Source organism: Asterias rubens, chromosome 1, assembly GCF_902459465.1.
Source record: "Asterias rubens chromosome 1, eAstRub1.3, whole genome shotgun sequence".
NCBI lineage: Eukaryota > Metazoa > Echinodermata > Asteroidea > Forcipulatida > Asteriidae > Asterias > Asterias rubens.
In genome coordinates this window covers 27,132,211-27,149,195 of record NC_047062.1, presented here as the reverse complement: position 1 = coordinate 27,149,195, position 16,985 = coordinate 27,132,211, and the positions used below count along the sequence as shown (strand labels likewise).

Sequence of the window (16,985 nt, the reverse complement as noted above, 5' to 3'; positions counted from 1 at the left end):
CCAACATTCCGCACGCTGTGATTGGCCGTTGATGGCTGTTATTAATTCCCTATTCATTACCTTCTTGACTAGACTTCAATGCAGTACACGTTCACGAACGGGGTAAAGAATTGCCGCAAGTTGTGCATTATGCCTGTAGACTGTGCACACTGACAGCCTTGGAGGAGTTCTAATAGCATGGACAACTTTTACCAACAGAGGGCGTTGCGGGGCAAAGTTCATTGAATTATTTCTCAATTTGCGTTGTTGACTGATTGTTGATTCATGAAGATTTGTTGCAAACGGAGTTCAAAACACGTTCAAATCAACCGACCCCTAACCACGAAGTCATTCAAGTTGTTGATGGAAAAGCGATAATTTAAGGTATTAATCAAGAGATAAAATCGTCCAAAAGTTCAATTTTAAGGGCTTCACTTCCTTCTTATTTTATGTTTTTTTTTTTCATTTTGTATATTTTTGTGTATAAATATATGCAGGCTATTGAAAAAACCTACGGGCGATCGAGAATTTTATGTTGACTCGCCCGGCAGGTGATTGAAAAAAAAAAATTATGGATGGATGGCGTCACCTTTTCTGTCGCTGTCATTTCGGCTAAAATAGACCGGAAGTAGAAGGTCAGTTGCGTTCCAATGATGGTTTACTGGGCATCGCAGCGGGGGGTTGGTCGTAAAACCTTAGATAAGTTACGCTAATCCAACAATTTTTGATCCTCGCAGATCAGATTTTTGCGTTCCATTGGAGGGTTAGTTAGCACTCTTGGATTAAGGGCTAATTTAACCCCACATTTGGAACATACCTTATGAACCCAGCAGCCGATTCCACAAAAACACTAGAATTATGTCTCATTACACAATCATGTACTCAAACATGAAGACCATGATAACTAGAACAGCGAAGCTGCCATGGCAAGCTGCCAATTGCCAGTTAGAACCAAACCAACCATTTGATCAACTGATGGTCAAAGGGGTGGGGACATTGACAAGTATGAAGTAATGACCATTTAATGTAACTACTGTTTAAGTTCATTCAAAAAGAACCACTGATAAACTCTTTTGAGTTTGATCTTTTCATATAAATACACACATGTAAGAAGCAATATTTGATTTAAGTTTCAAGTTATGACCTTTTATTTATTTATTTATTTATTTATTTATTTATTTATTTCCTCAAAACCTCCAAAAATGGAGAAGATTAAAAGATTTATAAAAATTGCATCAAAAATACAAAATAAGGGACATAAACACGCAAATAAAGAAACAGTATAACCCTGACACTCTCGGACGACCCCAGACCATCCTGACAAAGTATGAAACAGAGGGATTGTCAGAACGATCTGAGTAGCAGACCGAGAGTATCAAGGTCATCATATTCAAGAAACTGATTACCAAACAAAACTGTTTTTACACTATCACAAATACCATGGTTGACGCAGTTTACATACTGTACTTAAGGTCAGAGTTAAATTTCCGCCTGAAAGAAGGATTATTAATGCAGTTAAAGGTATTTTTTGTTAAGCTTATTCAAATGAAACCATTGATGCAATTTTGAGTTTTATATTTTCATATGAGTTTACCTAATTTTTAGTCAGTCATGTCAGTACATCATTGCAATAAGTGATGCACTCTTTGAGTGTTATCTTTTAATATGAATCTATAAGTTAGAAGTAATATTTGGTTTAAGTTTAAAGTCAGTACATCATTGAAACAAGGGGTTATGTTTTGTAGTGACTGCTCCTTTAAAGCAATCAACCAATGAACACAGACCAGAGAAAGTGACTGGTACCCTGCAAGCTACAGTGAGTGTATATACCGGGTGTCTCAAAAAAAACTATACACTTTTGAAATGGCTGCCGAAGGGAAAGGTTTAGGTGTATGGATAGCTTATGGTCTCAACTTTCATATGACACCATAAAGTCTAAAAATAATTCATGATTGTGTGAGAATTGCGCACTTTTGTGAAGGGTTGAAAATAAGGCTGCGCAGGAATTAGCCTTCCCTTTGTGAGAGGTAAGTCCTTTGTAGCTTACACAATTCAATACAAGATTTTGGCTACTTCAGGTCAATGGGTAACCTGAAGAATAAGTAGCCAACATCTTTGACATTCCTGTTTTAAAAAAAACGTATTATTGAACAATCTTTGTACATAATCCCCATCTGATTATTAAGAAAAACCAATGAAATGTTCAACTCATCTTACAATAACTGAAATGCGGGATGAAGGGTTTTATTCAAAGTCACAGATGTTAAAAAACAAACACGGTTTGTAACATGGAAATTGCTACATGTACCAATGTGATAAATTTATTGAGTTTTTATCTTTTCATATCATCAACATGTATTATAAGCAGTATTTGACTTAAGTCAGTACATCATTGCAATAAAGAGTTATGACTATTTAAGGTTTCAGAAAAATTTTGTTGTGTTGTTTTTCAAATTCTCTTCCTTCCAACACATTAGTCTTAAAGTCCCGAGGGCACAATGATCAACATTGTAAAAAAAACTTTAAGCTTATTGGAAAACATAGTCGAAAATTACAAAAAGTGACTGGCAAGTATATATGGGCTTGTACATGTACATGTTCACACCATAAAACAACTCAACTCAAAGACTGACATTTTAAAGCCATTGGACACTTTCGGTAAACAGTATTGTCCAAGGCCAGCACTTCGTGTATCACAACTTCTATATAAAATAACGAACCTGTGAAAATTCATCGGAGACGGGAAAAAAACAACGGGAAAACCCACCCTTGTATCCGCACGTTTTGCCGTGTCATGACATGTGTATAAAATAAATCCGTAATTCTCAATATCGAGAATTGAAATTGTTTTAATGTTTTCAAAAAGTAAAGCATTTCATGGAATAATATTTCAAGCGAAGTCTTTCACCATTACCTTCTGTAAACCATGTTAGTGATTTGTAAATCTGAGAATTTTTTTTTTTTTTTCTGTACCGAAAGTGTCCAATGGTTTTAACATTTCCACTGAACGCGTATAGCTGGACGCAAAATTGGTGTTACACAGGCTCACAGGCTTCCCAGCTTGCCACAAATGACTTAATCGAAAATGGGCTTGCATCCAGCGGGCTAAACTGACCCACAAGGATGATTACTGGTTCATGCACAGTTGACCCCCACAAGTTGCTGGTTGCGATTCATTATATTGCGCATGTGTATTTTGCAGGGTTTCAGCTATCGTCTCCATGAACCTCATGGTCATCGTAGCCCAATAAATATGGCCAATTCACTTTGTATCCTTGGTCCTGGTATATTCATGTTTGTTTTTCAGATACGTTCGTTCGTTCGTTCGTTCGTGCGTTTGTTTGTCTGTTTGTTTGTTGAGGTTTTTGGTTGGTCTCAGTTGGGTTTATTAGTTAAGTGTGCTTGTTAAAATTTATTGTCTATATTTTTATTTTTGTATTTCTCATAACGTCTCTTTTGTCTTTCGCTTTTAAATTTTTAATGTTCCTAGTGTACAAATATTCGTGCTTTTTAAAATATTTGTATACAAAATTGTAAATCTGTTTTCATAAATACCTGGGACAGTTTCGCTATTCCTGTTGATAGAGAGCGGATCACATGGGGGTGTTGAAGCGGTTGACAATAACCAGCTGGAGCTGTTTATAACCGGTTGTTTTCGGATACTTATGCGCTAGTTATGGTGCAAGACGTTTCTCGTTACGGGCGATGCAGGTGCTGTTGGTGAATTGGCTGCGCTGAGTGTGAAATGAAAATGAAAAACGTCTGGCACCAAAACTAACTACGCGCACAAGTATCCAAAAACTGTCGCGGGCATAAAAATGCAACACATGTCTGTACAGAGCTCAAAAACCGTCAGAAAACAGATAAGTTTTACAGAGTTTCTTACTTTATTACGCCTTTTAACCAAAAAGGCATTTATGTATGGGATTAAAAGGAGTGCCACAGGGCTCTATACTTGGCCCCCTGCTCCTTTTTTTGTATGCGAACGATCTTCAACTTAAACTTTCTTCAAGCCTTATAGAGTACGCAGATAACACACTTTTGTCCAAAAGTGTTTTAACTGACGCGCCGGATTCTCTACTTCAGAAGGACCTAAATACCATAGTTGACTGGGCTAAATTGAACTGTTTGCGCTTAAATGCTGACAAGTGCGAATCGATACGGTTGACATGGCGGCGTATGAGCAAACCAGTCTACAATCATGGAAACACCTCCCTGGAATGTGTTGACTCCATCAAGCTTCTAGGCTGTATATTCCAGAGTAACTTGTCTTTGGATCTTCAAGTGCAGGCAGTTACTTTTAAATGCAACAGACTGATTGGTTTGATTCGCCTCATCTCTGGCAACTGTCCTTTGTGCGTATCTCTCCATTTGTTTAAGACTCTTGTCCAGCCAATCTTGGACTACTGCTCACCCGTCTGGTGGATTCTCCGTAAAAAAAAAATCAGTTCAATCAAATCGGTACAGCGCAGAGAGAGTAAGATGATACTTCGCCAAAAGTATATGGAACCGCCTTATCAAGAAAGACTGAAGACTCTGGGTCTTATGTTGCTGTCTGACAGAAGAACTTTTTGAAATATTATTTTAAAAAGTATTTGCTTTATTATTGAACTGTTGATGTCCACTCTGTATAATTTTATGAGTAATTTAACTAATCTGTCTTAAAGGTACTGGACACTATTGGTAATTACTCAAAATAATTATCATCATAAAACTTCACTTGGTAATGAGTAATGGGGAGAGGTTGATGATAGTATAAAACAATGTGAGAAACGGCTCCCTCTGAAGTGACGTAGTTTTCGAGAAAGAAGTAATTTTCCACGAATTTGATTTCGAGACCTCAAGTTTAGAATTTGAGGTCTCAAAATCAAGCATCAGAAAGCACACAACTTCGTGTGACAAGGGTGTTTTTTTCTTTCATTAATATCTCGCAACTTCGACGACCGATTGAGCTCAAATTTTCACAGCTTTGTTATTTTATGCATATGTTTAGATACACCAACTGTGAAGACTAGGCTTTGACAATTACCAATAGTGTCCACTGGCTTTAACTCATTAGTCCCATCACTCAGAATTGCTCACTTTTCATCACCTAAAACCTAGGACGGATGCTTAAAAATTTTCTACCATTGTTCGCTTTCATAAAATGTTCTCAGAGCTAACATTGGATTTTGAAAGAATACAAATCCTTTCGTATGAAGCTGAGGGAAGAATTTCCTAATTTTTTCCTAACACAAGGCACAATGTCGACAGATTTGCGTTAGACTTGCACGGTTTGGGGATGGCATGATGGTGGGGGCTTCCCTTGTAATGTTATTTGCTGGGTGCTGTGGTTTTTGGGGGTGGGTGAAGCAATAAGTTGCTCTCTGTAACCAGTTAAAGTTTGGTTTTTGAGGGTTTTTAGTCCATTCTATGGTTTTTATTTTTGAATTGTTGTCCCTTCCTCTTATTGCTACGGTGTTTTGTTGTGGGTGCATTTTTGTTCCCTCAATAATCTGGTTTTGCTTGTGTTTTAATGTTTTCTTTTGTGTGATTTTTAATGTTTCAGTGCAATCTCCTTTTTATATTGTATAATTATATTTGTTATCGTTGGCAGGGGTCTGGTTTTACACATCTTTTGATAAAAGTTTTTATACTTTTGTTTTAACCTTGACAGCCCCATTACAACTTGTTACTATTGTGTATTTCTAAAATAATTAAAATAATAAACAAAAGAGTAGTGACTCGTTCTTAAACTGCCGTTTAAAACCTTGCAGGGTCATGGCCGTGTGATAAAGTTGGTATTAATTTTTGATCCCGTGTGTGTAGCTAGCTGTGATTAGATGACACTTTCTTGTATATAAACAACAACTGTTTGTTATCGTAAACCAGCGCTGAGCACAACATATCATTTAATTACTTGTCGAAGAACGTTACTTTAAAAAAAAAAAACTACTGAAAATGGGAACTTGTTCATTTGCGACGTCCGTTTGGAGCTGTTTGAAGAAGGGAACGGAATACCGGGTCGAATTTAGGTCGAATTTTAAAAGTTGCAAAAGCCCCTATCCAAGCAAGAGCGTTGTACTGTGTTGAACAAGATCTGCATTATTTTTGCCCACATTTTGTAAATGACTTTTTTTTGTCGCTTGTTGGTTAATTCGATTGCGATGAACATCATCATTAATAAGGGAATCAATGTGTGGTGAAGAGGTTTTCAACTAGTGGTTTAATCCCAACCAGGCCTGGTTCTTGATAATTTTACGGAACCGAAGTCGAGGTAAATTGTCAAGAACCAGGCCTCGGCATTTTTAAACCACCAGTTGAAAACCGATTCAACACACTTTAATTCCCATTCATAAATACCTTTTCGATCAAAAAACATCAACACTTTGGTCAAAAAGTAAAATAAATGCAAAAGCTATAATTGTTCAATGATTTCTTTCAGCACAACACCCCTCCAGCTATGAAATGGTTAGGCCCTCCGCCCCCCTTCGGGTAAACAACTCCTTATAAGGGATTGCTGTGCGCGTCGCGCGTCAGCCGTTGCTCTCGACCAATAGGAATGAAGAAACTGTCTTATAAGAACACGTGCAAGCTTGCGTGTCACGCCCATGTTTCAACACTTTTTACTGGTCATAAACAAAGGTTTATACACACCCACGTGACGCGCTCTCCACCAATAGGAATAGCGAAACTGTCTGCGGTATTTATGAATTGTAAATAAAAAAGCAAAGGGGTCAGAGATGGGAGGCATAAACCAATCTGGTTTTAAAGCCAGATTCCCCCGATATGGTAAAACAAGGAAAGGTGTTTTGAGATGGCTGAACTGACCAAACAGATCAGAGGTCTTTTGTATTGATAGTATGGGAAGACGTATCCTTGCCATTCTGGACAGTGATGGAGGACACATTCAGTATAGAGGACCATCTTCAGGATATCAGCAGTTAGAGTTTATAAGATAAAAGCAGAGAATACATTTCATGGTTGAGTAAACATAACACATTGATGTCTTTTGTCTTGATTTTGTCTGTGTGTGATGCTTGTACGAGTTCCCTTCTGGAATGGGGTGAAAAGGGGCTTTTTCACTTGTTGAAATTCTACCGTAAGTCACTCAAGTGCCCATAAATCCGCCAAACACTGTCGTAGTGCAACAAAAGAAGCATCGAAATGCGCAGAAGATAAGGCATCTTCTTTATTATGTGGACCATTTGTAAGTCTGAAATTCGGACCCTGATATTTTCATAAGTGAAAGCTATTTTGTTTATTTATACATTGTAATAAACTAAGAGGTACCTAGCAAGATATTATACACAATTGCCTTTCAAATAAATCAAGGTAGAAGATTTTGAGTTCCTGACGTTAGCATTTTTGACAGACCTCAACAACCTGTTAGATAATTGAGGTATTTAAATGATCAAAACTTCATATTTGCAGGGCGTTTATTTAACTTTTGAATGCGCAGGTGGTGGGTCAACCTGGTCAACTATCAGAGTAATCAGTTTTTCAAATCTCCAGCGATGTAATTTTTCCTTGTCTGTCATTTACTTCCGCGCGATGTTCATGAATTTTCTAATCGGCCTGTAAGTTGACCTTTGACACGAGACGTACCCCCTCAAACGTCTGCTTGTAGTCAGGCACCCTCAGTGTTTTTACGGAACACGCGATCAGCACATGTTTTTCTGCGCGATCTTATACTCTGGCAAAATAATTCTGTCAAGAAAATGACGTCGGCATTTACTGCCGTTCGACAATCCATCGGACAGCTCCAGACGATAAACCAAAACGTCTTTCAGATGATTTACAACGGAAATACTTTCTTCAGAACGCTAGTTTTTGGAAACTAAATCAAATTCCGTTCAGGTACGTTTGATGTGGAAGGTAATAAAATCTGGAACGTCATTTTGCAATCAAGTCTGTCTATTTTCTGGAACGTCATGCAAATCTGTCATTATTTGGCGATTGTCACTTAAAATCTGTCAAAAATTACGTTCGAAACTGACGTTTTTTACCTTAACAAAGTTTTTATTTTTTGATAGATATTAGGTATGAGAGGCTGCAATAATCAGTGAAACTACAGTAGTCTTGTGCCAGAAAAAAAATAACTACAGACAATATTTGCTTTGTTTTTCTGTCAACCTATGTCAGGCTTATATTTTCTGTGTTTGGTGTTTTGTTGATTTTCTACTGATTTTATTTAAAAGTACATCTGTTGAACCTCATTATAGTAAACAATGAATGTTCCTTGTGATTTACTTAAGCTAGTTTTGAATTAAATATATATAACCACAGGTTTCACTGCTGCAGACTCTACACTTTTAAAATGATCACCACACAATTAAAATTAACTGCTCTATCCTTATATGAACATTTTAGTAAACCTTTTAAGGTGTATACAATTATTTGAAATATCTGAAAAGGTCAAAAATAATTTTTTTTTAAATGACATTTGAGGTTGTAAAATGGTCCATATTTCAAAGAAGATGCCATAACTGTGAACCGATTTAATTAATTATAATTTTGCATACTATTTCAGGTTTCGATAAATCTGACCATTTGTAAGTGTTTAGATACTTTATTGGTGCAGTTTATGTGAAGTGCACACCATGCAGGTTTGCAAAGAGTCAATGTTTGAATCAGATTCATCTAGCTCAAAAAAATTAATATTTTTTTATTTCTTACCACAAAATTGTCCAAATCACCAAAGCATCTTTCACCTCTATAGCCCTTGGACTGTACAGCACACCTACAATATATAGACAACATACCAACAAATGTATGAGGAACCAACATCATTCATTATGTGAGACATCAGTATCAAACAGCAATAAATTATGCATAGATACTTTTACAGGTCTGAAATTGTTTAGGGTTTCTGCAAAAAAAAAATATATATACTACAACAGTGAGATTAAAAACAGTCGCAGGCAATATTAAAAACGCATAATATGCGCATACACGTAAGTCCATTTTGTAGGTCAACTTGGATTTACCAAATCAAATATTAACTTCCGCCAAAGTTTTAGACAGTATTAGTGAAACACGATGTGAAAAATAAGATGTGTAAAAAGTGAAAATTGATGTTGTAAAAGCGGTGTCCATTGCAATACAATGTAGTTCCAGCTTCACACAAAGATTTATGTTGTAAAAGCGGTGTCCATTGCAATACAATGTAGTTCCAGCTTCACACAAAGATTTTATAGCAACGATTATATAACGGTCCATTCCCGTTCATGATCCAAGGTATTTGGAAATTCTGACCAGTTCGATATTAGGCAGTCTAGTCAAGAATTGTCTTTTCGGATGTTGCTCGCATACAAACAGAATCCCTTTTTTTTCAAGTCCCCCATGATGCAGTATTAATGTTGTCAGCTTGCTGCAATATGTCTTGGTCTTGTAGGTTTTCACTAATAAATGGCATGACATCAGCTGTAGGCAATTTCTCCATGGGTGTAACCTGCCTAACAGATCAAAGTAAATTAACGATTAACGAGTTCCCTTTAAAAAAATTAAAAAGACAAGTCCTTTCTACTACCCAATATGAGTCAAATCACTAGTTACTTACTTTCCTGTATTAATACCAGTGGAAAATGGCTGACATGCTTCAGATCGGGTCATTAGCAATGGACCTACAACAGGTATAACTGCAAAGACAATCAAACATGTCAAACATTAATAAACAAAAGATGGGAAAGATTACATATTAACTTTCTAAGCCAAGCAAATTATAACTTCATGCCAAGTTACAGTTGATGCTCAAATATAACAAAAAATACAAAGTACAGGATTTTGTAATTTTTGAATTTGTAGTAGGCCTACCATTTAAAGTTTTGTGGTACCAAAATTGCAGAATATTTTTGTCCAGCAAGTATAACTCAGGCTGAAAACTAGACAGAACCTACAAGTTAATTCCCATACACTTCACCACCTCAGGTTGGTATTCAACAAAATTTTCAGTGCCTCCTCGCAGTATTATTTTTAAAAAAGATTTTGAAGTTTCCAGAGTAGGCCCTTAATCATGTGTCAGTCACTCTGCTTTTAAAACATTGAGCAAAAACAGAAAGAGAACAGATAGAACAACATCAGAAGAAAATGCATCCATCATATAGCAACTGAGAGTAATATAATGACAAACCTAACAAGATGTTACGGATGATGGAAATTGCTCCATTCACAATTGTCTTTAATCTCTCTACATCAGATGTATCAACAACTTCTTCAGGATCTTTGATGTTAGCCTTTATCCTGATTGGCTGATACAGATCTTCAGTGGACCTTTTATCCCTCGCAGTTTTATACATGACAGGGCTTGTGCTGACAACATCAGACTGGATGTCATCAAATATGCAGTGAGTTTCCAATGCAAAGCAGTAATGGACTGATTTCTGGCACTGTAAGAACACCGTCAGCATCATTGCATAAAAGGTCAATTTAAGTCGTTGTTTCATCTCTCAGGTCTCAAATCTTTTAAGCCTGCTTGTACAGTATCTGTATATGTAAATGGTCAAAGAAAACTGGTAAGTAGTTTAAAGTCACTGGACAATATTGGTGATCCCTAAAATAATTGTTAGCATCAAAACAATCTCATTTGGTTGAGCAATGGAGAGCTGTTGATACATACATGTACTATAAAACATTTTAAGAAACGGCTCCCTCTGAAGCAACGTAGTCATTAGGAAAGAGGTAATTTCTCACTCAAATAATAAAAGACTTTAGGCCTGACATCTTTTATTATTAAATTAGGCATCTTAAAGCTTTCTTTTAATTGGACTATTTACTTGCAACTTTGATGACCAATTGAGTTAAAATGTGCACAAATTTGGTATTAAATCATATTGGGTTACACCAAGTAAGAATACTAAACTTTGATAGTTACCAAAAGTTTCCAGCAGCCGATTTCACAAAACTCTAGGGTTAATCCTATCCTGAGTTAGGACAAGTGTACGTAATAAAGTTAGGATGGGTTAAATGTGTCCTAACGTCTATGAATATGGAACTTAAAGTCACCTTGAAATATATATTTGTTTTCTTCAAACATTAGAGTATATGTTTTTGAACAATAAAATAATTTTTTGAGTAATTGTTTTTTTTTACAATTTAGGCTATATGTTTAAACAAACAAACAAAGTTGTGTTGGGGTGACTCCGCCTACCCCTTTTGTGACGTCAATCACAAGGCAGACTAAGCCTTGATCGAACATCCAACACACATACGTGCAAGTCATTCAAGTCCTAGTCGTGAGTTTGTACGTTTCGAAAAAGTTTTTTTCTTGCATTTTTTCCCGGCAGAGTCGACCAGGTGTATTGCTGCTGGATGCTGCAAAACAACTAAAGATGGGGTCAGCTGGCAAGTCTTTTCCAGCGCTGTGCAGACTGTCGTGCTTCGAGAATCCGAAATACACTAAACATTTTGACATGAAGAGAAAAGTTCTTTTCTAAAACATGACGCCATCCCAACAATTTGTCCAGGTAGTGAGGAAGTCGAAGAAGGTACCTGAAAGACCTAACGAACCTAAAGGAGCATTTGCCTAACGTGAAAAAAAAAATCAGGTATTGTTTCAACTTTGAGGGCATGTTTTTAGCTTGTGCCAAGCGTCACTATCTTGTGTTGGCACTGCATGCGATTCATCGCGCCTCGATTGGTGTCACGAACAGCGCCCTCTCGGGTCAGGCTTATTTTCAACTTTGTAAATAACATGGAAACTAATATTTTGAAACCTTAGTTAATTGTTTATTACTATTCCACTCATCAAAACACACATTTAGTGACAAAAGATTTATTTTGACAAAACACCACTTCCAGGTGACTTAACTTAGCCCAAGTCCTCAGATTAATCTTACGTCAGGAAGAGTTTGGTGAAATTGCTGGCAGAAGTGCCATTTACAATGTATGTAAATATTACTGTATTACATGCAATCTGCTATATAAAAAAAAATGTGAATCCTTAGTCACACGTCCACACCATTTACTCGTGCAGCTAAGAAATGTAATGCGACTGACCAATTTTGTTTCAAGAGGAGGACGCTTAGAGGTCAGCAAAGCTGGATATCTTGGTTATGACTTACTAGAGGACAATAATACATGAATTAAGAGATCTGGGGCTCTGCAGATGCCACTCATGCACTCATGTGGCACTCCAATCTGTAACTTCTAGTTTCATCATTTGTACAGAGTCTTAATGTTAACATATGAAACAAAATAAAGAAAAGCAACATTTCTGAGAATTTTGAGTAGAAAGGTGAAGTAATGGAAATTATTTACTCTCCACAAATTGTGGACATGTACATGTTTGTACCACTGCCTAGGCTGAAAAAAACAGAATGTTATGTTAAAATACAAGGATTTCAAGAAGAGCACAGAAAAATCTCCCAAAAGAGCAAACAAAAGCAAAAAGCTGATAACCTCTTGCCACCATTTTCCTTCAGAAAGAAGAAACATGATGAATACAAAATGCTGCCTTACAAACTAGGGTAGCAATGCAAGGGTAGCAATGCATGGTCAGTGGTGTGTGGTGTAACATGCAGTGAAATTTATCCAGGTAAAGTCGATGAGATGGGTGATCATGAAGGTTTTTGTTTTGTTTAATACACTTTTTCGACACAAAACAAATTGTTTGTGGCATTGAGGAACCTGTGGTAACCAGCAACAAGGCAATTTTAAATTCACAGACCACTTTTTAAAAACAATAACCCAAACTTTGATTTTTTCAGGGACAATAATTAAACATGTATGTAGGTCACTTTAAATCTGCGATTTTATTTTTGTTCAATTACTTACTCGGCAAGATATTTAACATTTTATGGTAAATGCACAACTCTGACAATAAAGTTGGTCAGATTTCCGAAAAATGTAAATTTGCTTCTCTAAAAATACACATTTCAGCCTTGCTTCTATGATTTTTAAGAAAAAAGGCGTAATAATTTTAGTAAAAACAAGTGAAATTAATTTATTTTATTTGTTGATAAGGAATGAACCCAATTTTGCCAAACAATAACTCAGTTTGGTCTCCAATGGGCTTGGCTTAAGTGACCGGTCAAACTGTAATGAGACTGACCGTAATGCGACTGTTTTGCCACGTAAACCTAAAAGTTCAAGTTGCTGACTATTTCCTGTTGGATACTAATGTATAAAAGTTTTACTAATGTATAAGAGTGTTAAATGTAGTAAAACTTTTGCAAGTGTTTTAGTTTGAGGAAACTTTTGAATTAAGACAAGTGTATTTTTTACCATATCCTTTGTGTGTAATGCGACTGACCGCTTTTTACAAAGCTATAACATCCAGAGCACAAAGCCCACAACATTTCTAATACCATAAATTCAAAGCCTTGGGTGTCAAGTACAAATCAGTCTATAAACTTAGTAGAAATAATATCTCACATAGAACTACTACACTACATGTAGCACCAAGATCAAGAAATGACACAGAAAAGTGTAATGCGACTGACCATGGAATCGCCCATATGCACATTTTAAAGAAAAACCTTTGCAAAGTGTGTTATGAACATAACTCCTTTTCAATGAACCCTTCACGTTTGCCATGAACCCTGACTGTTTGCCATGAACCCTGACTGTTTGCCATGAACCCTGACTGTTTGCCATGAACTCTGACTGTTTGCCATGAACCCTGACTGTTTGCCATGAACCCTGACTGTTTGCCATGAACCCTGACTGTTTGCCATGAACCCTGACTGTTTGCCATGAACCCTGACTGTTTGCCATGAACCCTGACTGTTTGCCATGAACCCTGACTGTTTGCCATGAACCCTGACTGTTTGCCATGAACCCTGACTGTTTGCCATGAACCCTGACTGTTTGCCATGAACCCTGACTGTTTTCCATTACATTAGTGATTTTAATGAATATTTTTAGTATCTTGAAGAATTTTGCAGTTGGTAGGTTTTTAAGTTTTTACTGCGGGAAAATGGGAAACACATTTTTTTCGGTGTCAAAAAAGGGGCAAACTGTTACAATTTCGTCAATTTTTTTATGGAATTGATTTTGACGTCAGGATTACATAATATACGCGCGTTCTATTCCAGCAGCGCTAACGCGCTAGGTGGGCGCTTTGTTTTGGTTCTTTTGCGTATCGACGAACGGGCTACACTAAACAGCATACATCTTCCATAAAATGAGTTTCCTTAAAAACGGACACGGGACATGCCGTACGTTTGCTGTGACCCTGACTGTTTCCCGTAACATCATAACAAATGTGATGCGATCTGGGAAAACCCGTCGGATGTCGCCGAACGCGTACTGAAGATAATCGAAAAATAGTCCCCACAACTATTTTTTTTACATTTTGAGTTTTCACTTCTGTTTTGTTGATCAATATCTAATTTAACATTCGGTAAAATATCTAATAAAAATTCCCATGATTTAGATGTCAAATTGTAGTTTTACGGTGACAGGTTATCAACAAAATGCCATTGTTTTATGTTTCCGCCATATTGTTTGAAAGGACTGCGGCGGCTGTGTACATGTACAAGCACAGCCGATCATAACTCCAGATTGCTTTAGCGTACAGGGCCAAATAACACATCAAAATCAAGCCTAAACACTGTTGAACAAGCACATTATTAATCCGCACTCGTATGTACATCCATTGTACATGCATCGATCTTTTAGGTGACCTTTGGCCTTTTTGCAATGTTTACATCGTGACCCTTTATTTGACCGCTCTATTTTTGCTTCAATTCCAGTGTAATTTTATTGCCGTATCTTTTACATTGAGTAATAATAAATAAGATGCTTTTAGCAACATTTGTGACTTGTAAAAATGTGATTTCGTGACTACTTGGAGGTGTTATTAGCTTGTAAACTTGGCGAGTTTGAGGCGGTGTGCGAGCTGTGTGTTCATGTTGTTGGACTAATTGCAATCCAAGATGGCAGCCTCCATGGACGCGAATTCTAGAAGTGCAACGCAAGTTGCAGCGTGCATAGACGAAGCGAGAGGGTTGAATTTGTACACTTCAGAAGATGATCAAGCTTTGAAAGAGGTCATAGTTGATTATTTCACAGCTAGAGATGCTAGTGATGATTCAGATTTGTCGGATGATGAGGAGAGTTTTGATGACCAGGACGGGGATGCCGCCATTGATGATGACATTGACATGATAAGTCTTAGTGAGGCTGATCCAGATGAAAATGATGATCAAGGTTTGTTTTGCACTTTTGGGTCCTCTATTTCATTTGTTTTTAAAAATACAGTGTAGTTTTCATAATTTTTACAGTTATATAAACTGAAAATCCAGTGGGGGGCCTATGTGTTTTCAAGCTATTTCTTTTGGTATTTTTTTAATTTCGGGGAATTTTTTGTGACTTGGTGGTGTGGTGAGAATCTTAGCAAATTGGTAGGGACCGCAATGTGGATTATGCGCATCATACTGTGCAGCATCGTTTGAATGAAACATCGTTTCGCTATTCGGATCAGTTTCGTGTGTTTATCGCAAAGACTGATGGGATATATGGCAGCGTCTCTTGTTTATATCTTCAATTTGATCGTTACCGCTACAAAAATACTCAAGAACTTCATCAAAAATACTCAAGAACTTCATCAAAATTTCGCTGTTTCTCAGGTATAAATAACCGTAGAATGTTACCAGTAGTCATGTCACTGTTGGCGAAAAAAATGCAAAACACTAAACAAACAACCCCTTTTTAATCGTATTGTCTTTTTGAAAATGTGCTTAATAAATCTTGTTAATAATAATAATAATAATAATAATTGGGGTTTCTTCATTGCCCTATATTTAAAACAAAATTAATAATTTTGTTATTATTATTAATATTATCTTTTATTTTTTCAGATGGTGGGGGACCTGTTATTGAAGACGTGGATGATATTTTGCCACCACTCCCACCTTTAGAGGACCATGATGACCCACAAGTTGAAGCTGCTGGTGGGTTCAGGTGCAGCTGTAAGCACAATGCAGGCAATCCTTGTTACACGATGTTTGCTGATGGAGAAATTGAGGCGATTCGTTGCTGTTTTCTAGAAATGACTCGTGATGAATTGGATATAGCAATCTTAGCTAAACTGTCATGTGGTATGCACTTGTCTGATATGACTTCAAGATCTAGAAGAGCCCAAAGTGAAAGGAAAACACAGAGAACAGACTTCTACCACCACAGCAAGAGAATTTGTCGCGATACGTTTAAGTATGTCCACGGTATTGGACAAGACAAATTGAACAACCTTATCAAACACTACAAAGAACATGGAGTCATCCCTCGCACACACGGCAACAAAAAACGTCGACCATATAATGCAGTGACGGCTGACGACAACATCTACGTGGCACATTTTGTGTTAAACTATGCTGAGACTCATGCTATGCATTTACCAGGCAGAGTACCAGGCTACTGGCGTACCGACTTAAAACTATTGCCTACAAACTGTTCAAAGAGAATAGTGTACGATAGTTACTATGCAGCCGTCACACAGACAACGCATCGTGCTGTATCATTGGTTACATTTCGCAGGATCTGGCGAGAAGTTGTTCCGTTTGTTGTCACAATGAAACCTTCCACGGATTTGTGTTGGTTCTGTCAGAAACATCAAATGAAAATAAGTAATGCAGCAAATAGAACGGACGCAGAGAAAGCAGAACTTCTTAAGATAGCCACCGACCATCTGCAACAAGCAGGCCGAGAACGCTTGATGTACAATGAAATCTGCAAGGAGACTAAAGAGAATCTGCCTGTTGGATTAGATTGTGGTCAACAGCCCCCATGCAGCTTTGATGGAAAAATGCACTATAGTATGGATTTTGCACAGCAAGTGCATTATCCGTCAAATCCCCAGCAACCTGGCCCTGTTTTCTTTAAAACACCAAGGAAGTGTGGGGTTTTTGGGGTTGCGTGTGAGGCCCTTCCCAAGCAAGTAACTTTTCTTTTGGATGAAAGCGTGCAGACTGGTAAAGGTGCTAACTGCGTAATCAGCTTATTTCATTTTTATCTTGACAACTATGGCCTTGGAGAGACCGACATGCATCTACACGCAGACAATTGCTCAGGTCAAAACAAGAACT

General features: G+C 37.2%; 1 protein-coding gene across 2 annotated transcripts in view; it reads right to left on the bottom strand.

Annotated features, from left to right (window-relative positions):
- LOC117288834 (leishmanolysin-like peptidase 2) overlaps positions 1–16,985 on the bottom strand; it is a 64,384-nt gene that overhangs the window by 43,479 nt on the left and 3,920 nt on the right. For both annotated transcript variants that reach the window (XM_033769688.1, XM_033769696.1), the window contains exons 2-4: positions 10,091–10,443; positions 9,521–9,599; positions 8,638–8,701 (exon numbers count right to left, since the gene is read on the bottom strand). In XM_033769688.1, the coding sequence (XP_033625579.1) occupies positions 8,638–8,701; positions 9,521–9,599; positions 10,091–10,403 (456 nt within the window). In that variant the 5' untranslated portion in view covers positions 10,404–10,443. The remainder of the gene's footprint in view (positions 1–8,637; positions 8,702–9,520; positions 9,600–10,090; positions 10,444–16,985) is intronic.